The following is a 23,209-nucleotide window of genomic DNA, read 5'->3' as shown; positions in this document are numbered from 1 at the left end:
TAAACTACATGCACAGGAATGGCCTCCAGAAGCAGTTACCGCAAAATAGCGATAAATTCTAACAGGCGAAGTACAAGGTCAACAGACAGTCCTTGTACAAAGAGGAAGGAGTAGGAGTAGAAACAGGACAAGTGGTCGCCCACACAGAGGAATGTCCAAGAAGATATTTCCTATGGTGAAAGTCATTGTGAATGATGGAGAGACCCTGCCCTCATACCGGGAATGAAACCACTCGGAACTTTTCTTCGCAACCCTGAGCCGTGACTGCATGCGGCAGAACAGTCCTGTTTTTTATTTTATTGGGAACGTCACAACCATATTGTGTTTGCGATTGTTACAATTATGCTACTCTCACATTCCCAAGGGAGTAAATAGACGAGTGTGTATTTATAAATGGCACATGAGAGGGTCAAGGACAATTCCCTTATACCTTGAGTGTATGGTCATCGCTCGAGTTTCCTGTGGCCCTGTACACTAGGAAGCACATGGTACTTGTGCTGTGTACGGTTTGATAGACTCATTCCCACGCAGGAGCCTCTCCACATCCGGTTGTTTACACACGCTCTGACAATTGTGAGCAATGTTGCCAGTGCTGGGATTTTTGCGGCTCCCTAATGCACATATTAAGACAATTTGAGGTGACGTGTAGTGAGGAGATGGTCTTGTTTTGGCGGCACCTGCTCACTTACTTTTGGGTTCTTTGGGTTCTCAGTATTTTCCACTGCTGAGTCTCAAAGCGAGTTTCTGTGCCATTTATGGTTTCAGGGGGAAATGTCAAGCAAGGATGAAATGTCTGATTAACCTTGTAGTTTGCTTTTGCCACTTGTCTGAAATCTTTCTCATCATGAGGACTGTAAATGAAGAGATGCATCAAGAAAAAAAATGTTTATTTAATGCCTCTGCAGAAAGAGTCTTGTCATTGAAAGCTTTCTCTTAATAATTGATTAGGTTCTTCTCGTTACCCTGTTCAGTGTTCATTCCCACCTGTAACCCGTGACTCTGATGATGCTGGGATCTCTGGTTCAAATGCCCTGTGCTGTGTTTATTTTATCCATCATTTTCTAACATTCTCGGAATTCATGTGCAAGTGCACTGATGTCACCGAATGTGCTTGGCCTAGATATAATGTTTGTGTGAACTCCATCAAGTCCATGCGCAATAAAAACAAGTGGTTTTACCACCATAGATCCAAATTGTCAATCAGGTTGAACTGTATAGGAATCTTACATTTCTCTCTTTTTTGATCATGGAATATATGTTTGTATGTGTGTCTGTATATCTATATATGTATATGTACAATAATAGTCACCAAAGTGTATATATATATATATATATATATATATATATATATATGTTTTTTTTTTTTTTTTTTTTGCGGCTGGGGGTCGGGTGAGAAGACCACGAGGTGGGGAACCTATCTCGGTTCCCACCAGACTCCTCGGAATTGTAGGCCGTCGCACACGGATAATTCTGTGACGTGGCGGGTCGCTTAACCAACCGTGGATGCCAATAACTGAACCACATGACCAAGGGTCCTCCCGTCTATGGGTTAATCGGGTTACCTAATTAATCACGTGGTTTAATTACTGGGGAACATGCCCTCGGTACGGGAAACCGGACCGGGAAAAAAACCGGGAACGGTGCGCCTTGTCCGAACTGGATCACTCTACCGGATAGGATCACTTTTCCAGATCGGATGCAGCTGAGCAACACTGCCAAGGACGTACCGGCTAAAAGGAACGGATCGTTGGCAATAAAGTCCCGGCTAAGCTAGGATTCTGACCATGCTGGATCAATGGAAGAAAATACAAAAACGAGCAGGGAACATTCCTAATAATAATTTATTAACAATGGGCGAGGAAAGGTATGTGGTACGATCAGGATTTATTGGGGTGTGTTGTGCAGACATAGGGGGGAGAGGTGTGGTGCAGGCAAATAAACAGGAAACTTACAAAAGGGGACACATAGCAGACTTAACGCAAGAATAATAACAATAATAACAATAACGATCTTCTGCCATCTTACTTAAGCAGACAGGCGCCAGGACAAACATACACACAGACACAGAAACCCGATGAAGAGGGAGTATTCAAACGAGAAGGGAAAAGAGTTGAGGCTACGTTCTTGGTACCTTTGTGCTTGATAGTACGACACGCCACCAATACGTTTCGGGGGGGGGGGATGCTCCGTGGTGGGTTAATTATGGTATCCGACACCGACAGATGTCGGATTATTGTACCTGACAGCTGGCGCGTCATCTCTGGCTTCAGCAGAGCGTGTGGGGACCGTGTTCATGAAGCAGGGGCTTGAGTGGAGAAGGGGCGGAGTCTAGGGTGCGTGGACGGAGTGGTAGGCGGGTGGGGTTGAGGTCGTGTGGGCGGAGGCGGGTCGTGGCGATGTCGACGAGCGAGGCGAGAGAGAGAGGTGGAGAAAGAGAAAGAGAGACTGATGCTCTATGGAACCACCTGTCTGATGGCAGAGGTGAGATCAGTCTGTGTGTAGGATGAGTGGGGTCTTTTATAATGAGAGGGCCTTTCTGTGGCAGCAGTTGATGTTCGTAGATATCTTCAATGGATGAAAGCTCTGTACCTCTGATTTAAAAAAAAATTAAATTGTGCAGATCTAATAATATTTTGTATGGCTTTGCGGTCTTGCACAGTGGAATGGCCATGCCAGGATGTGATGCAGCCTGTCAATATGCTTTCAATGGTGCGGTGATAAAAAGTTCACAAGTGTGGAAGTATGCAGTCTAAGTTTCCTCAACCGTCTGAGAAAGTAGAGGTGCTGTTGTGCTTTTGTTATAATGGATCTGGTGTTATGGGACCATGTCATATCATCAGGGATTTGAACGCCCAGAAATCACAACCTCCACAGCTGCCCCACCGACGGTGATAGGAAAATGGCCTGTGCTATTCCTCCTAAATTCAACAATGAGTTCTTTAGTGTTGCTGACATGAAGGACCAAATTATTGTTTTGGCACCACACTGCCAAATCCTGCAACTCCCATCCGTAAGCACTCTCATCATTGTTAGTTATCAAACCAAGCATAGTGGTATCATCAGCAAATTTAATTGTACAGTTGGTGTTGTACTTTGCTATGCAATCATGAGTATGCAAAGAGTAGAGTAGTGGACTGAGTCCACAGGGCACCAGTGTTAAGTATGAGTGTAGATGAAATAGCATTACCAACTTTCACTACCTGTGGCCTACCTGTTAGAAAATCAAGGATCCAGTTACATACAGTTACAAAGACCCAGTGCCTGTAATTTCATGAGAAATTTGGAAGGAACAATGGTGTTAAATGCAGAACTATAATCAACAAATAGCATTCTGACATGTGTGTTCCACTTGTCGAGATGTTCGAAGGCAGAATGCAAAGCTAGAGATATAGCACCATCACTGGATCTATGTGGTTTGCAAGCAAACTGTAATGGATCGAGAAATGTGGGTATGTTACAATTTATGAAAGACATAACCAGCCTTTCTATACACTTCAGAACTACAGAGGTGAGCGCTACTGGGCGGAAATCATTTAGACATGACACCTTCGTTATTATTATGTTTGTGGGGTTGGGGTAGGGGGGGAGGTTGGATATTTCCACAGAGCAGATAGGAATGTATAGAGTAGCATGGTCTGTGTGTGTGAAGAAAGCCATCTCAATGTATAAGTAGGGAAATGTTAGCTTAATAATTGTCTTGTTTGTATGTACACCATATTGGGGGTGGTGGTGGTAATAATTAGTTGGGATTATGGTTAAGGAAATCATGCGTATAACTTCTATGTCAACCTCTACCGGAGGGGGGGGGGCACCGTGAAACTCGGCATGAAAGAGGGGGGGGTGGAGCTGTGAAGTCTCCCGAGGGGCAGAGTGATGGATCGCCTGAGAGGGGCAGAGCAATTGCCCAGAGAGAGGAAAGGGAGGAGTTAATCGGGCAGTTGATCTGAAGAGAAAGATCGAGAGGGTGTGCGAGTCTGAGGCGAACATGGCAGGAGGAAAAAGTCGGAGGAAAAGGAGTCTTGAGGAGTCGACCTGCTTGGCTGTACTTGTTTGTCGTGCATGGATCCTGCTGTGTGCCCTCATCGCCTGTTCGTCTCCTTATCGTCCTGCTCCTCGTCCCTCCTCATCCCCGCTGCCACCAGAGCTGAGTCCCCTGTTTTTTTCCCTTTCCCCCATTTGCGACTGAGTCCAGAGTGAGGTGCCTTAGATTCTTTAGATTCATTTTTACCTCATTGGACATCATTATTTATTTATTGCATTATCTTCCTCCCGACCCGGTGTCGTCTCCACTGTCCTGATGATATCATGCCTGGTTCTTTCTATTGTTTTGGGTCACGGGAAATAAACCCGTTGGTTTTAGAAGTGTGAGGTTTCTCGTGTCTCTCCTCACGACCCTCACGCACGCTGTCCGCCATCATTTGGAACGTCGTCTGAGGGAGTAAGCCGCCTGGTCGGCTCATCTGCCCAGCATCAGTGTTAACTTACCTTGACACGGCAATATTTTGGGCACAAGAATAATGACGGATTTCTTGAAACAAATCTGTACAATGACCAGGGAAAGCAAAATGTTTAAAATGTCAGTCAACACCGTAGCCAGCTGATCAGAGCAGAATTTTCGGACACGAGATGGGACACCGTCCGGCCCGGTGGCTTTACAAGCCTGAACTCGTTTACAAGTTCTACTCACGTCAGCCTCAGAGAGTTTTAGCACAAAGTCCTGGGGGGGGGGGGAGCCACAGACCCTGAGGGGTAGATCGGTGTAATTCAGCTCAAAACGTGCATAAAAGCTGTTCAACTCATCTGGAAGATTGGTGACTGCGTTGTGATTTCCTGGGGTTTGACTTTGTAGTCTGTGATAGAAATGCAGGCCCTGCCACCTGTGTCACATGTCAGGTCCGTTGTACTGTTTCTCCATTCACTCGCTATAATTCCTCTTTGTGGCCTCAATGGATTTTTCCAGGTCGTACCTTGATTTCTTGTACAAGTCTATGTCGCCCAATTTAAAAGCAATGGACCGAACCTTAATTTTGTTTCAAATTGTTCAAGATTTGAGTCATCCTCAGAAAGAAAATGGTCATCATCAATATCGGAAGCAGCTGATCTCATCTCACACTCATTTGAATTGCATGTACAAGCCCCAGGACGTTTTCAGTAGTGTATTCTACATGTGCAGCGATTCCCAGTACATTTTTTTTTACATTTACAACTCAAACACTCAATGATATCTTGTGGTGCTGCTCGTGCAGTATCTCAGTCGCTGCCTTATTCCCGTTCTGAAAATCATTGTCGTTACTATCTCGTGACTCATACTTATGCCAAGAACTGCCACAGCCATGTCAGGAGACTTCAGAATAACTGACAGAACCATGATGTGAAACATGCAGGAGCATGTGACTATCAGCTTCTTCATGATTACAAAACAGAGCCTGAAGTGGAACTACTTAATCTGATTACTTTCTCGACCAAATGTTTGAAAGAGGTCACAATCTTTTCCACAAGTCACATACAGTTAGTATCTTCCTCTCTCTTGAGCATACAAAGGGTCTTGGTATTGTTTCAAGAGAAAGAGTGTGAGTTCGCTCTTGAATTCTGGACTTTGTGGAAACTTCATGAACTGATTATCGACTTTTTTGATTTTCGGGGATAATGGTCGACATCAAGAACCCTGCTGTGGCATCTGTATGACATTATCTTTCAATGGTCTTCATTGAAATGAAAGGGTATGTGTCAACAACCCAGTCAACTCGATAAGACACTACAGAATTTCTTACAACAGTCCTGAAGATAAGCTGAGCCAAGTTGTTGTTGTTGTTGTTGTGTTGCCCAGTTCTGTTCGAACTGGCCCATGGCATGGAGATAACCGATCAGTCTTCCAGGAGCGACCCAGAGATCCCTCACATCCATGATGTTGTGCTCTTCTTTAAGTGGAGCCAGGACCATGCAGTCTTCCATAATGTGTTTTGTTGTGTGTGGGGAGGCCTGGCAAAGGTTGTAGATGTCGTCAGTGGTGTCGTCGAGTCTGTGTTTGTGGTGTAAGAGTTGTGGGTGGTGTCCATAGCGGAGGTGTGGCAAGATTAACACGATCAGACCTTGAGAGTAGTTGGTCTGTATCATGGATGGTTGGGGGTTTACTGCCCAGGACACAGTTTGGGCCTAGTTTGTTGATTGCGTTTATGGTGATGTGGGTGTGGATGTGTTTTTTTTTGTCGTTTCCATTGTTCATTGGGGGGATGTTTAGGAGGATGTCTTTGTAGTATCACTTTAAGTCTTTGCAGGTCATTTATTTACTTTCAAACCATGTAGAATTGCCATGGTATCTACAATCCTTGTGCTGTTTTGTGGTGGTGTGACACCTATGGTTTCACCTTTTTCCAACTCCTTCAAGAGTGTGACTTTTATAGTCTTCACTAAGTTTCCGTCTGGTGTTGAAATTTAAAGAGGAAGTGGGCCTAATGATTACTGGAATAGTTCACACAAGGACATCTTCCATCTCTGACCAATGATTATTAAGTAACCAAATAGTTCTCGGATTGATTTCAACACAGACACTTGTTGACTAGCTTTTTACTTTTTGTTTTCATCCAGCTTTGCAAAGGTTTGTAGGTTTAACCTTGGATTGGAGTCAGAAGTCCTTATTTCCAGCTGTGTCAAGTCTACCACTGGTGAATTCCATGAGAACAGTCTCCTTTGCTGTATGCCTCCATCAGATCATCTTTGATTTCATCTGTAGTTATTCGACCTGAAGCCCAATGGCAGAGTTTATCATCTGCCTGGAATGTATTTACCGAGTTGCTGATAAATGCCTGAACATGCTGTAATGCATGCTCATCATCGTTTACGCACTTCTTTCTTGCATCTTTTGGTCTGTGGTCAACATGGAAATCTATTTGGCCTGACATTTCTCAACACAGGCGCAGGTATTACCCCCGATCCGCCCAAAGTACCATCCGTTTCAGAACAGTTCCTCGATTCACAGGGTACTGCCAACAGACAATGGATTACGGCTGGACAGCTATACTCCGTGATGAAATGCTGACATCCTGACAGCGGACACTTTTATTTTTGGTTAATGTCCTGAAATGAAATACTTAAGGTTCATTAAAAAATAAAAGAAAAAAGAAACATATGTTGGCCGAGAAGTGCAACAAAACTTCAATGTATGAAAATCACCACCAGCAGTACCTTCTATGGCAAGCATTGCATCACAAGGTGTCTTGTCCCTTGGATTAGTGGACGTTAAAGATCCCACCTTGTCCTTCGTGAATAGTTGGTGAGTTATCGCCAGAACCCTGAACAACTTACAAATTCCCTACCCAAATCACCTTCAGTTGAACGTCATGCCGAGCCAGCAAGTTCGTGAAAGACTGGAGAGAAAAACTTTTTCCCACAGATCCTACAAGAATTTGGGAATAATCGGGGCCATTAAAGAAATATGCCATTATCGGACAATAATCAGGGCCATTATGCCTGGTGTTGGCTTAATGGTTAGGGTGGTGGACTTGGGATCTTATGATCCTGAGTTCAAATCCCCCTTGGCTGTTGAATTAATATCAGGTGGGGTTAACTCTGCCTGTCATCCTTCCGTGGTTGGCAAAATGAGTGCCAGCTTGCTGGTGTCATTTGTGTCGGAGTGGCGACTTGTCCAGGATTGTGCCCAATTGCCAAGGAGACTGCATAGGCAGCACCAATGCTCTGCACAGAGTATGGTCCCAATGGATGGATGGATGAATTAAAGAAATAGTAGTTATCGATGATAGTCTGCTTTTAAAATCCACAAACTTTTATTGCAATTTTGAGCGACATTGAGTCTCAACTGAAGACATCATTTTATTAATGTATTTTTAGGGCATCTCTACCGAGATGACCTAATAAAGCCAGAACAAATGTCCGTCAGTCCGTCCGTCAACAACTTTTCTTTCCGATCTTGATGAAACTTAGTATGTGGGTAGAGGTCGATGAGTGTTGCACAACGATATAACTTTTGTCCGGGTTCAAGGTCAGGCTCAAGGTCTCGAGGTCACGTAAGTTATAAAAATCGCCATTTTCAAAACCTATCGAGTCTGCCATTCTACAAGATATTCGGCAACTGTTTATTGATTATTATGATAGTAAAAAAATATTATCTTGTATCTAACCGGACAGATTTTTGAATTTCCGTCCCGTTTGGCCACCACGTAACCTGGAAGATGGTCAAAAACACCTCCCGGTACAAAGAAAACTTTTTACTTCCGATCTTGATGAAATTTGATATGTGGGTAGAGGTCGATGAGTGATACCCAACGACGTATTTTTTCCCGGATTTGAGGTCAGGGTCAAGGTCACGAGGTCACGAAAGTTGTGAAAGTTGCCATTTTCAAAACCTATCTAGTCTGTCATTTTAGGAGATATCTGGCAACGGTTCATCAATTATGATAGTAAAAAACATTATAGAGATGACCGTCACCCCCACACGGGGGTAATTATTTTACATTGATATCAGGCTCACAGGGAGCTTGCACATAAATCACATGTGAGGCAAAGACGCATACGTACACAATCGACATAATTTTACATGAATGACAAAAATGGACATTAGCAGACAACGGACAAATCATTGTGGTATTTTGGATTTTACCTGGGATCCCAGCATCATGGGCTAAGTGTTCAGATGGGAACTCCAAGTGGGTTTACAAGAAAACCCGAAGTCTGAAGGCTTGTACGTGGAACTTCAAAACACACTCTTTTATTTATAACATGATTTTCCATGGCATTTGAACCTGGGGACCCCAGCATCATGAACTCGGTGCTCAGATGGGAACTCGAAGTAGGTTCACAAGAAGACCCATAGTTAGAAGGCACATGCATGAAACTTCAAAACACACTCTTTTTAATCATAACATGATTTTCCTTCCTTCTGTCTGTTTTGTTGCCAGAAAAAGCATTCCTCAACCCACCATCCTCCAGGCCCTCTGCCAGGTGTATGGCGAACGTGACTTTTTAAGAGCCATTCGACGTTTGTATCCCAGAAATTATGAATGACACTGGACAAAAGGTCAAAGCTAGAAGTTTGTGGCTAAATATACTGGAATTTCAGGATAAGCCAGTGAAGCTGGATCCTTCCTGATTTCCTGTTTGTAGTAACAACAAGCGAGGCATGCACTGAACGTAGGATGGAGGCTTACGGGATGAGAGCTCACATTTTGACAAGACGTCGACCCTTCTGGATGTGAGGGATGAGCGCACGAAGTACTTGCGAGTGGCGGATCCTTCCGGGCCAGGTAAGCAGGCCTGTGTCATGAAGGGGCCCGAGTTTAAAAATGCAAACACTGGCGGCCACGGCATCCTGTTTCCTATTCTTTCAGAGCTGACTGGAGCCTGCATGTCTGCTTAGCAGGGTGTCTAGTCAAAAGAGGTGAGTCCCTTTGGTCCACTCTTGTTCATAGGAAACACTTTGCATATTCCATGAATGTGGAGGAATCAAGTGTTTGGGATTTGGTGTTAGCCTTACACAGAGACCCAAACATCTCTTTTGAGAGTAGATCGAGATAACGAAAGGCTTTAAAAGATTGCTCCCAGTGCATTGTGGGTATATTGATGAGGGAAAGCCAGATTGAATAATAGGACATTTGTTTTCATCAAACGACCTTTCATCTGAACTTTCCTCACACTCATCATGCTCACGCAGACCTGTCGGCAGGTGGAAGTGCATTGAATCGTACCTGAAGGGTTTACTTAGTTTGTCACCTGATTGTCCAGCACACCATGGGGTTGAAAACAATGAAAAACTCACTGATCTCCTTCTTTAAAATGTTTCCTTTGTTTTTACCCGTCACCACTCAAAAACTGCCCTCCCAAAAACTACTCACAAGATTCTTATCAGATTTCCCTCACATCATCTTCTTCCTTTGCGGGCCACAATTTTTTCCCAGGTTCTTGTTCGGGGACCAAGTCTTTCACAAACCGGCTGGTCAGACCTGACGATCGACTAAAGTTAGGGCAGGAATTTGTAATTTGTTCAGGTTACCGGCGATAGCTTGCCCACTCTTCGTGAAGGACAACGTGAGGTCTTCAACATCCACCAACTAATGCTGGCAAGACGAGGCGTCTCGTTTTACGTCCATCCGAGGACGGATGGTACATGCATTGATGAACCACCCTGCCTGTGAAAGATTGGGATGACAGTTTATAGCTGTGTCCAGATTCAAACCCAGGCTAGACAGCTCAGAGGGGAGTGTGCATGCTTCTGGACCATCCTGCCAGCCCCAGATTTCTCTCAGATCTCATGACAAAAATAGGGCAACTGGACCTGTAGCTTAGCCGACCCTTTCCTAATGTTGTTACTCAAATTTAGTTGCATTCTGACTGTCTGCAGAAGAAGATTTTGAACGAATTAATTTTTTTTTTTAATTTACGATGTCCGCCATTTTGACACCCTTCTGGTCACATGATCGGCATTGGCATTGCCTCCACAATTTGACATCAGGACACTGCCTCATGTTGTAACCCAAATTTGGTGCCATTCTGACTGGTAGGCCTGCAGAAGAAGATTTTTGAAGGAATTTACTGAGTTGGCCATTTTGACCTACTTAAAGTCACGTGACCAGAACGAGCTTTCTAATTCCTGTTACCAGTCAGGATCGGCCCAACGGTTTGGCCGGTGAAGTCGAAATAGATGGACAGACAGACAGACGGTGCACGATGACAATACCTTATCTGGAATTCCAATTTTACATTGGCTAAAAACCCAGGAGGAGATTTCATTTTTTGGAGCAGTATATACAAAGACCTGCACCAGGAAATGGCATGAAATGATCGACCCTCTGCGTTTTTAATCATGTCTTTTTTTCATACTAAGTCATTACACCATTTACTGTGTTTCACTGCATCAAGATGTGATGAGAGAACAAGATTTCCTGAAGGAGCGAAGCCTGTGTTTCTTTCTCCCACGAGAGACGTTTAAAGCAATGGTGGCTGCTCCATCCTCTACCTGCAGGTGTTGTGTTGCATATCACAGATTTCTTGTGGGTATGGACGACATTTTGACAAAGACCTGCTCTACTCCATGAACTCTCACACAGCGTTTGGCATTTCAAAGGTACATACAGACGTGTTGCACGTGCTATAATAGAACACACATACAAGGTACCTGGCTGTGGTGGTACCTTATAGGTGTGATGGTACCCCACCAACTTTGTTCCACGTGACACATAACACGTGTTTTATATCATAAATTTGGGAGAACATTCAGAAAGTGGTCTCAATCAATCCTTTAACGGCAGGCACCATGCTTATTCCCAGCTTCTTCTCGGGTCGGCCTGGGAAGGTTTTTCGTCCAAGTCTTTCACTAACTGGTTCCCTATGCCTGACTTTCGACTGAAGGGGATTTGGGCAGGAATTTGGAATTTGTTCAGGGTGCCAGTGATAACTCCCCTACTCTTCGTGAAAGACACCGTTGGATTTCTAAGGTCCACCAACGAATACTAGGCAGATGGAACATCCGGCTGAATGTCGATCTGATGGATGGTGCACTTTATGATGCAACGCCCAGCCTGCAAATCCAAAACGTTATATTTGAGTCGTGCCTCAGACTCAGAATCGCCTGCTAAAATTATGTGTGCTACCTGTGCATTCTCATGTGAAATTGGCCCCAGTATATGCCCACCTTAATGAGATCCTGTGGGATCAACTGAGTGCCTTACCTGGTTGCAATTTGCTTGCTGATCACCAGGTGTCGACGTTTCTGCAAACGTGTCTCATGTGTCAATGAGTGTCTCATGTTGAGACACCCTTTCATCCAAGTTTCTGCACCCCAGTGGCTACCAAGTACATCAGACAATTTGTACTTCATTGGAGCGCATGTCGAAAGGACGACGAAGAAAAACTTTTTTCATGATGTCCTATGTGACAATTTGACCAGCAGGCCAGCAGTTAAGTCGAAACATGAAGTGCATCCAAATGTTTCCCATGTTGTGTGGAAGATTTAAGCCTGGTGTTGGCTTAGTGGTTAGGGTTGCTGGCTTGGGATCTTAGGGTCCTGAGTGGTGGTTGGCTTAGTGGTTAGAGTGGCTGGCTTGGGATCCTCGGGTCCTGAGTGGTGGCTGGCTTGGGATCCTCCGGTCCTGAGTTCAAACCCCGTTAGCAGCTGAATTAATACCAGGTGGGGTTGACCCAGCCTGTAATCTTTCTGAGGTTGGTGAAATGAGTACCAGTGTACTGGCCACAGGGGCACAATCAGTGGCACAGCTGTGCTCCAATAAATGGTTGGAGTGGCGACCGGTCCAGATTGTGGACGGCCCATCCAGAGTGTGCCAAACAGCCAAGGAAAAACTGCTTCAGCAGTTGCAATGGTCTGTTCAAGAGTGAGAGTCCACAAAAGTGTGGAAGATTTGTCCATCGGATGGAGTTTTATTTATTTTTACACAAACATCGGACACGACAGAAGTTGTGGGTTCAAATCCAGCTGAAGGCAGTAGTATTATTAATTGACGATCGTCCGCTCTGATTCTGGGAGGTCGGCGGTTCCAACCCCGGTCTAGTCATTCTAAAGACTTAGAGAAAATGGAACGTGCTGCTTCCTTGCTTGACACTCGGCATTAATAAAGGATAGAGCAAGGACAAAGAGCCATAGGAATGCAACCATACCATAGGTTTCACGGGCCTTATGACCTCCTGTGTTGATCATTATTATTAACTAAAGAATTACTGTTACGATTGGATTACAAGTGAAAACGCAGCTGGCTCACTAATATCTGTAAGCGAGGGGGTGACATGCCTATTCTTTATCTGCTTTGGGGTTACACAAGTGGTGCAAGAGTTGACTCTCAATGGTCCCCGTGTAGCTTTGGATGGATACTAAAAGGCTACCTGTGCTTCCCACGTCCCCCGATGCAAACTTTTTACCTCCACCACAGAAGGTGAACCGAGGTTATATTTTCACCCCTGTTTGTCTGTCTGTCTGTGAGCAGAATATTAGAATTGTCTGTCTGTGTGCAGAATTTTGTCCGAACCCATCTGTGATGGGTTCGGACAAAATTTTGTGGACTGGTTGGGTGTGTCACAAGAACAAATTGATAAGATTTTGGTGAAGATTCGGACACTATAATTTTTATGTGATTCTGATTACCATTGAGAGATAAAGCCAAAAACGATAAATAGAGACATGACAGAAGTAAATAGACACCTTAAATTTCTTCATTTCATCTGTATAACACAGTTTTACTCAGCGATTTGGACTAATATTCGACTATTCCTTTGCAGAAACGAGTTCCTGGGTCTTGTATGACAATTAAATATGCCTCGAACTCTCCAGGAAGCACACATTAACTTTCTGATTTTCAAAGAGGACGAATCGTTGGCCATTTGGAAGATGGAGTCAGCCAGCATCAGATAACTCAGAATTTTGGCATTCCGCTTTCTATTGTCAATCGGGTGATTGTGCAATTTACCAGCGAAGGCAAGGAATCCACAGTTTCCCATTCTGGTTGATCTGGGCCCTCAGAAAGGTGTCTTTGAGCTGTCAAGCGGTCCAATGAGAAAACTCCCTATTGCAAGGCAGCAGATGTTGCAGAGGAGGTCCAAGTTAGCTCAAGAACTGCCATGTGGTACCTTCATCAACTGGGCTACTATGGGAGAACAGCTAGGAGAAAACCTCTTCATAGACCAGCCAACATTCAACGGAGGAAGAAGTGGGCTGACGAGATGGCCAACAGTCCCTTGGAGTTTTGGCAAACTGTCATTTTTTCAGATGAGTTCCAATTTGCTCAATTTTCTGACAGTGGACGTATACGGATCTGGAGACTTCCCAGTTAATAATTCTCTTTGAACCGATTGCAGCCAGCTGTCAAACACGGTGGTTTTTCAGTGATGGTGTGGGTAGTAATCTGGAGCGCTGGTTGTTCAGAGCTTGTGGAGTGTGTTGGCAACATCAACTCTACGATATACATTTCTATCCTTGAGGATGGACGTCTCCCTGTCATCTCCACTGGTCAGATGGTCAAAAGCGACACTCTGTTCATGGAAGATGGAGCTCCAGGCCACACTGCAAAAATACCAAAGAGTGGCAGGACAGAAATGGGATCAAGCGACTTCCATGACCAAGTCAGTCTCTTGACATGGATCCCATTGAACACCTCTGGGCCATATTGGATCGAGCCGTGCGGAAAAAGTCCAGGAAACCAACATCACGGGCAGAATTGCTAAACCTTTTGTGTGAAGCCTGGGCAGAAATCCCACAAGAGAAAATTTCAGAACTCGTTAGTTCTATGCCGAAAAGAGGAAAAGCATTGAAATCTGTAAATAGCAAGTCTACCAAATACTAGTGTATGTATTAAAATGGATCAAATGTTAAATAAATGAATTCTTTTAAAACCACGGTGTCTATTTACTTCTGTCATGTCTCTGTATAGCTTGATATCTCAAAACTTGATGGATGAGTTGGATCGATGACAAGAACAAGCCGGTTCGATTTTGGTTCAGGTCTGGATCCAGATTCGGCCTTTCAGTGGATACAAAACATATCTGTTCAGCCTGGCGGAGGTATGTGCTCGACCGAGAGTCGTTCGAGTAATATCTGAGTTTCTATGACAAGACATATCTGGCAAAAATAAATCTAGTTCCCTGCTCATCCAACATAACATAGGAACCAAAGGACGCCGTGGTAATCAAATCCACAGGATCTGGAATCTGATTTATTGACACACAGGCTTTCCGTGTACACATACCATGGTTGTAGGATAACGATCCAACCTTCAGACATCTGCTGCCGGAGTTCTAGGTCTTGAATCATTCCTTTGGAGCTAAATGGCGCGTTGCTTTGAAAAGGGAGGGTGGGGTGGAGGGGACGACATCTTTCATGTGGTAGTTGGGATTCGTCCTGGGAAATCTGTGTTTTTGCTTGATTTCCAAAGGAAGGTTTAAAACTGGATAATGATGATTTTTTTTTTTGGTTTGTAAACCTCAGGTCCAACCATGTAAAAAAGTGCCAAAACGTGTGGTTCTTGATGACTGCATCGACGGTTTGCGTTGTCTTGCCAGGATTCGCCTGAAACCCCATCTTCTTGGACGTGCTTGTTACATGAGAACAGAAGGTCGAGCTGGAATTGAAAAGTAAAGTCATAAACATATATTGTTTCGTTTTGTGGATGGATATCTTGTGATTGCCCTCTTGGAATACCCAAAACCATTTCCGAAACATTTTGCCTCTGATACACCTGACTCGCACAACACGTACAAAGGCTTGACGGTTGTAATCAGACACGTCTGGGGTAAAATCTTCCTCTCGATCTACAACATTGACGTCAAAGCATTTCACACATGCACGTTCAAGTTAAGAGTGCATAGTTACTGTGACTTTGGAGGAACCTTGAGCAGTAAAAAGGACGAATCGTGTGTTCCGAGTTAATTCTTCATGAAGACTGGTTTTGTCACAGTGCATGGGCTGTGATCTGTGTCAGATGATCGATCTTTCTCGTAAGACAACAGACGGAAGAAAATAGCTTCACTGTTGAACAATCTCTTTGAATACAGAAGCTGAACTGGTCATGTGTCACAATCTCACTCTTTCACTGCACTTTGCACAGAGTGGTTGGAATCACAATGGAGTAAACTGTAGATCGTTGTAGGTTTGGGCGCAGGATATGCTTGAAGGGTGAAATAATGGTCCTTGGTATTTATTAGGACTGACAACATCCTTCTACTTCGCATTGACCGGGGAGATCAAATAAGGTCCTGGTTGAATTAAAAACCATATACGCATATATATATAAATATATATAAATATATATATATATATATATATATATATATATATATATATATATATATATATATATATATATATTGTTGCTGGCCGGGGGGTCGGATGAGAAGCCCACTAGGTGGGGGAAGCTATCTCTGTTCCCACCAGGCTCCCCGGAATTGTAGGCCGTCGCACACGGATAATTCCGTGACGTGGCGGGTCGCTGAACTGACCGTGGACGCCAATAACTCAATCGCGTGACCTAGGGTCCTCCCGTCTCTGGGTTAATCGGGTTACCTAATTAATCACGTGATTTAATTACCGGGGAACACGCCCTCGGTACGCCTTGTCCGAACCGGATCGGATGCAGCCGAGTGACTGCCAAGGACGTACCAGCTAAAAGGAACGGATCGTTGGGAATAAAGTCCCGGCTAAACTTGGATTCGGACCATGCTGGATCAATGGAAGAAAAGACAAAAACGAGCAGGGAACATTCCTAATAATAATTATTTATTTACAAGCAGGCGAGGAAAGATATGTGGCACAGTGAAGATTTATTGTGGTGTGAAATGCAGGGATAGAAAGAAGCGTGGTGCGACAATAAACAGGCAACTTACAAAAGGGGGCACAGAGCAGACTTAATGCAAAAATAATAAAAATAATAACAATCTTCTGCAGTCTTACTTAAGCAGACAGGCGCCAGCACACACACAGACACAGAAAACCCGATGAAGAGGGAGTTTAGAACCAGGGAGGGGGGGGGGAGTTGAGGCTATGATCTCGATACCTGTGCGCCCGATAGCACGACGTGCCACCAATACATTTCGGGGGGGTGCTCCAGTGTGCGGTACCCGACAGTGGGCACGTTGTCTCTGCCCCAAGCCACATGTGTGGATACTGTGTTCGTGAAGGAGTAGCTTGAGTGGAGAAGGGGCAGAGTCCAGAGGGCGAGGGTGGAGTAGTAGGCGGGATCAGGTGGGTGGGGTCGACGTGGTGTGGGCGGAGACGAGGAGGTGGAGTCGACGAGCAGGAGGCAGGTCGTGGGGGTGTCGACGAGGCGAGGCATGAGCGGAGACGAGGAGGCAGAGATGAGCAGGAAACACAGACCGACCGGGCAAGAGGGACTTCCCCGACCTTTATAGGGCCCGCAGCTCGGGGGGAGGGCCATGCCAAATCCAAACGTCATCACCCGAATCGGGCGCTCCGATTGGCCCCGACCCGTCACGTGGCCCGCCAGCTTGGGCCGGAAACCGCCTCACTTCGTTTCCGGCAAGGCCATCTCAAACAGCGGCAATATTGCGCTCCGAACCCACGAGATGAAATGAATCGCCCACACTGAAATTGGCACGCGAATCATCCTGCAAAAACCCCCGGGCGACCGGTCGAGGGTCCCGCATGCCCGCTCAGGCATTTGACCAGCGTCGATCAACGCGCTCGTTCCGCGCGCGCCAATGTGGCCTGCACTGTACATTCCCTGGCTCGATCGCAGCCTCGCTGGCCGCAGAGACGAGAAGACGTTCACCAACCGTGGAGAATCCACCGCTGCTAGCGAGGACCGAAGGTACATCGCCATGGATAAATCCATGCATGTTTCACGAGCGGCGTACGTGTCTCGTGCAGCGTGGCCGTCGTGCTGGCCGTGTTTCCCGTGCCATGAAAAACACCATTCGTGCAGCCTCTTTAGAGGTATTTACTTGCATGCCTTTCTAATGCAATCGGCAATTCTCCCCAGACCATCGGAAGCTCGAGTCAATAGTCCAGCACCAACTACCACACCACATGACTTGGCGCTGCAGTTTCCCCACCATGGCGCCAATCTTCCCCAGATCATCGGAAGCTCGAGTCGATAATCCCACACTGCCAAGCGCACGGTATGATTCGCTGCACACAATGGGTTTAGGGCTCGCTTGGGAACGAGGGCTCTACGTCGTTAAGGCCTGCGCGTTATCGTTTCCTCGCTGTGGCGCCGCACGCGCTGGCCTCCACGAGGCCGCACTTTACAGCGAAGGTGCACGTGGCTGATTTACCTCAGGAATAATCAGAAAAGAAGAAGAGTGGGGATGAAATGAAGGAAAAAAATGATTGAAGCAACCCCAGCTATTGTTCCGGATTTGGAAGCCTTTTGCACACAAACAGACAGCAGTCCCGAAGGGCCCTGTCACACCTTGACGTTTTAACCAGCAATGGCAACGTATAAAAATGTATGTAAAACGTTGGCGTACGCTGAAATTTTGATGTTTTTTTTAAGTTTTGGGCGTATTCATAACGTGTTGGTCGTATGCATAACATATTAGTAACGGGCACAGAACGTTTCGTTGTGTTATTGATAACTTTTTACCAACGAATGCTCAGCCTGTTGTCGGCGTTCACAACCTATGCCCAACGATAGTTTAACATACGCATAGCGCGCGAAACGTATCGCCGGCGAACTCGTGGCGTAGCCTGTTAAGAACCTGCCGGACGCCGATTTAAATCATAACCGCCTGAGAATTTGAAGTGTCAACATCGCAGTCACACCTTGACGATTTTGCCAGCGTATGCCGGCCGATGAAAAATGTGGCGAAAACGCTAGGCGCACGTCAAATACGGTATAGGTAAGTTGTGTATACGTTAAGAGTAGGCTGGAAAACAATGAAGTACGCTGTCGTATTACGTGGTACGTGTAATACGTCGTGAAATTCCAGCATGCTGAAAATTTTACGACATACTCGGCGTATGGCTAACACGTTCTGCATGCGTTGTCATATGTTCCTGGCACGCTCCGCGATCGTTTACACACGACAGACACATGTTACTTGTAGGTTACTCATAAGTTGAAACACGTCAAGGTAATATTTAACATACCCGCAACCGAATTTTCAACCAATGGGTAATGTCCTTTTAACCTTTGAGTAGCGTGCTCTGAACCTATGTTTAACGTGCTATGAACCTATGAGTAACGTGTGTTTAACCTATGTGTAGCATGCTTTGAACCTAAGTATAACGTGCTTCTAACCTTTGAGTAACATGCTATGAACCTATTTGTAACGTATCTAAAACGCACATTGTCGTATGTAGACGAATTAGATTGACGTCTTCCGGACGACCACAGCACTTACTGAACGTGTTTCTAACTTACATCTACCGTATAATGGGGTATTGGCAGCGTTAAGGGGAATTGGTATATACACATGGGCTTCACAAGAGGAACCCATCATTGTTCCAGACTCCATGTTGAGTAGATGTCAATGCCAGTAGTATCAGTAGTGGTAATACTATTAGCAGTAGTTGGTGTGTGTGACAGTAGTAATAGTTGTAGTAGTTGTAGTAGTAGCATTGGTAGTAGTAGTAGTATGTCTATGTCAGTAGTAGTATGTGAGCGTGATGGGGAGGGTGTGGGTGATGATGGATCCTCTTATCGTCCACGAATAGGAGACTACTTTGCACCATTGTTCGATGTTCTTTTCGGCTAATTTTTTTTCCTCATTCCCACGATTAAATACTTCTTTGTTTTACTTTTTAAAGTATTAAAAACGACTTTGACAAATGCATAATGTACTAGTAATGAACACAGAACGCTTCGATAACTTATAGATAAGTTATACCAACGATTGTTTATCGTGTTTTCGTTGTCCACAACCTATGCCCAACGATAGTCTAGCGTATGCATAGCGTAATAATTCCCAAGCACATTATTCATAGGTTATAAATAAGTCACGGGTACCCTAAACATTACTTTGATGTGTTTTGACGTATGAGGAGCTTTCAAGTAGCGTGTCGCGAAGTGTGAACAACGTTCGTGTAGCGTGCTTACAAAACGTTACTCATAGGTTAGAAATAAGTTTCGGGTACGCGAATGTTACCTCTACGTGTATCGACTTATGAGTGACATACAATTAACGTGTGCCAACGATCGCATAACGTGTCTACAACTTATGGCCAGCGTAGCGGAACGTGTGAGCCAAACGCCAAGTACGTCGTAAAATTTCAAGCATGCAAAATTTTTTGGACAACCAAAAAGTACAACGTTTTAAACCAGCGTAATACGACCTATGGTAGTGTTTTTCAGTGTGCACCTAACGTACACAAAACGTACCCATAACGTATTCAACGTGTGCCAGCGTTTTAGACAAATTTTTCATAAATCGGCATACGCTGGCTAAATCGTCAAGGTGGAACAGCCCCTTAAGCTTAGTTATTTCGATAAGTATGTGTTTATAGTTAGAACCCTCCCCTATGTTTAATGGGTTGATAAGTGTCCGTGCGCTGCGAGTTTCTTTCTAGTTAGATTTTTGCAATACCCAGCGCCAACAAATCAATCCTTCACTTCTTCGCACCATCAATGCCATTGCCCACGTGCGTTCGACCACGGACTTGGGCAGAGGTTTCCTCACCTCAGAACACCGACTCCACCCAGGAAAGGAGGGGGTTCCCCCCTGTCCAATCACCCCACGAAACCCTGTCCAATCAGGACAAAGATTACCTCAGGGGACCGGTCACCCCACCCCGTCCGGGGGAGGGATAAGAATCGCTGGGCTCCCATGAGTGTTCGCTGGAGTTGGGTTGGAATTGTCAGAGGAGAAAGGGGTTGTCATTGCTGGAGGTGTCAGACTACCTCCAGGCAGTGCCACATGAGACCCATAGGAAAGTTGGACAGAACTTTGGAGTCAGGATCAATGCCTGTCTTAACCATGGAGGGGCACACATTGAGAACGTCAATTACAAGGATTTTGCGCAAATACCAATTTCAGACCTTGGGCTCCCACTAACTCTAGCAGTGACATACTGCAATAGCAATCAGTGATAGAAAATACCATGTCATAACCTTTCAAGAAACGTTTGGTTCATGTTCCTGAGCTTTCTGTTTCTTTGTAAATAAACATTTAAAGTCACATCATTCTTTTTGAAACACCCTGTTATTCAAAACATCTCACTTTACTGGAAAACGTGGGGACAGGAATAATGTACTGTAAATAGTGGAGATTTGTAATACCCTCCCTTCCCCACCTGGAGGCTACACTACACGATACACATTTACATAGAGAAGTTGCGTCCCCCCCCCCCCACCGCCCCAAGACCAACGGCAAAGATAAAAACACCCCTATACATGAATTGGAGTCATGCTGATTCTTTGCAGCAAGTCTGGATGTAATTAGGCCAGAACTGGAGGAGGAGTAGCCCGACAAACAAACCCACAAACACCAGTCCATTAATTATAGTAAGGATTCCAATTCCCGTAAAAAGGGTGACAAGAACTGAACAGGATGCTCAAGGCTAAGGTGTGTCTGGACTTAAATATGTCATCGGCATACTTCCTCTATTTAAAACCCCATCAATGCAACTTGATATCTTTCTTATTTGTATTGCTTCTTGTTGCCCGACATCCTGCCCTCTTCTTTCAGATGCGAATCCACAATTTCTCTGAAATATCTTTCAGCTGAACTGCACTCCAGAAGCTCTCCACATGCACCTGACCCGAATAGTAAAGCTGCTTTTCAACACAAATTTCACTGCACCGAGGTGTTAAAATTCCTTTACCATTAAAACATCATTTGTGTTCGACTTCACCCCACAGTCTCGTGTCGTTAGCAAATATGTATAACCAATTGACCGTCATACCGCATCATTCGCATTGCTTTTTAAAGTTAGATTGATGCATGCTGACGTACTGCATTTCACTAGTTCCAGATTTCCTGCTGATTATCCTTCCCATTCATGCTCTGCTTTTAATGAAGTTTATTCTTTCCAGTCTAACAATGTACCACAAACCCCACATGGATAACTTTTGCTAACAAGCTCTTTTATTGAGCCTCCCCTATATGATAGAGGAAGGCTTCTCGCTGTGGTAGGGTTTGTTTCTACAATTAGTGCCCCCCAATTTTTAGCTCACCTGGAACATGGTTCCGGGGAGCTTATGGGATCGTCATCTGGCCGTCTGTCCTTCCACAAATATTTTCAACTTCTTCTCTGAAACTACATATACGATTTTGATGAAACTTTCCAACGTTCATCACCACGTATGTACCAACGTTTGTTCATGGCATTACAAAAAAAATCAGCCATTGAGGGGGTCTACGGGGGTTGCCCCCCAAAATAGGTGTTTGCTTTTTTCTCAAAAACTACACATTCAATTCTGATGAAACTTGACCACAACCTTTATCACACATGACAATCATAGTTTGACGATCCTTCCGGAGCAACAGGGTGAGACAGTGAGATTTTCCAGGATTTAAAGACCTGTCCCGTTTATCATACCAGCACCTAATCAATTCCAGATAAGCAGAGAGTGAAGCAGCTGCTGTCTACCTATCAGTGGGATGTGGCGACTGTATGACACATGATTAATTGTGATGAATTGTGGGTGATTGGTGGGGACACTGTCTCTGCGGGGGTGTGGTGAAGCTCAGCTTTGAGAACATTGTGGAACCTTACTTGAGGTAAAGCGTATTTTAGATTCCAAAATAATGGAAATCAACAGCACTTTCTTCAGCGAGCGACTCTGTTATACACTCTCTCAAAGATCCCAGCAATATCCCTTCCAGGGATCTTTACTTTGTTAACTTATCTCACAGTCTGTGATCCATAACATATTATTCGAGTACTTCTGAAGTATTCTCGTGGCGTGGCAAAAGTAGCGAACACCTGAAACGTCAGCTTTTCCTTGCAACCCACGGCGGTCAGTATACCCCCCCCCCCCAATCAACATCCTGTTAATTTCACCGATAATTATCAATCAAGATTTGGAATATTAACTCCCTTGGTTTATTTTCTTGTCACGGTAACCACTTAAAAAAAGAGGCATATATATATATATATATATATATATATATATATATATATATATATATATATATATATATATATATATATATATATATATATATATATATACGTACATACATACATACAGCAAAATTATAAAAAGGGAATTGAAGAATATGTGTCGAAAATAGATTACAATCAGGGGACGCTGTTTTTTTGTGAACTTTTAACATGTGGCGTGTGGTGGGCTTTCCATACAGCACACAGGAGCCAACCTTGGACCTTTGACAAAGACACCGTGCGCACTGCACACCGTGACCGGCGAGTGAAAGACACGATTTTGGGGCTCACGACCCCTCGCATGACCTCGTGGTCAAGCAAGGTGGCTTGGGGTGACCTCAGACTTGGATCCATCTCAAAGCCCCCCTTGTTTGTCTCTTTTATTATCAGCATACACATGCATCGTGAGGCCGGTTGAAGCGTCGTGATGAATGGGTCGCCTCGGCGCTCCCTCCACTTCATTTTTCATCTGCTAGGAATTAGACCATGGTGGGGTATTGCCAATAAAAACACTGAATGGCTTCGGCAAAGTATTTTGACACAAACTCAGTTTAATCCCGCGTCACTCAGTGCTTTGCTCATGCGGATATGAAATAAATCGCCCATCATGATCACTTTTGAGCTGGAACGAGGAGCCGGCTCTTTTTCCTTGTTAGGTTATTGTTTTAATTCCTGCGAAAGCACCACTGATGC

At 44.7% G+C, this 23,209-nt stretch overlaps 1 protein-coding gene across 3 annotated transcripts; it reads left to right on the top strand.

The window, feature by feature from the left end:
- The first annotated feature begins 9,107 nt into the window (after positions 1-9,107).
- Positions 9,108-22,482, top strand: LOC147014594 (uncharacterized). Of its 3 annotated transcripts, XR_015050814.1 has the most exons (4): positions 9,108-9,257; positions 9,342-9,391; positions 15,013-15,084; positions 21,097-22,482. XR_015050814.1 is itself a non-coding variant. In XM_085852681.1 (3 exons), exons 1-3 carry the CDS (start codon positions 17,111-17,113, stop codon positions 21,236-21,238), a joined length of 447 nt encoding a protein of 148 aa, XP_085708807.1. In that variant the 5' UTR covers positions 16,794-17,110; the 3' UTR covers positions 21,239-22,482. The 3 variants fall into 3 exon arrangements, 1 of the variants encoding a protein (XP_085708807.1); XR_015050813.1 differs by lacking the exon at positions 9,342-9,391; XM_085852681.1 differs by lacking the exons at positions 9,108-9,257; positions 9,342-9,391; positions 15,013-15,084 and adding exons at positions 16,794-17,276; positions 17,448-17,586.
- The last annotated feature ends 727 nt before the right edge of the window (positions 22,483-23,209 follow it).

Source organism: Eptatretus burgeri, chromosome 13 (genome assembly GCF_056783735.1).
Source record: "Eptatretus burgeri isolate ZD-2024b chromosome 13, Ebu_testis_v1, whole genome shotgun sequence".
Classification (NCBI taxonomy): Eukaryota; Metazoa; Chordata; class Myxini; order Myxiniformes; family Myxinidae; genus Eptatretus; species Eptatretus burgeri.
This window is presented reverse-complemented; position numbering and strand designations above follow the sequence as displayed.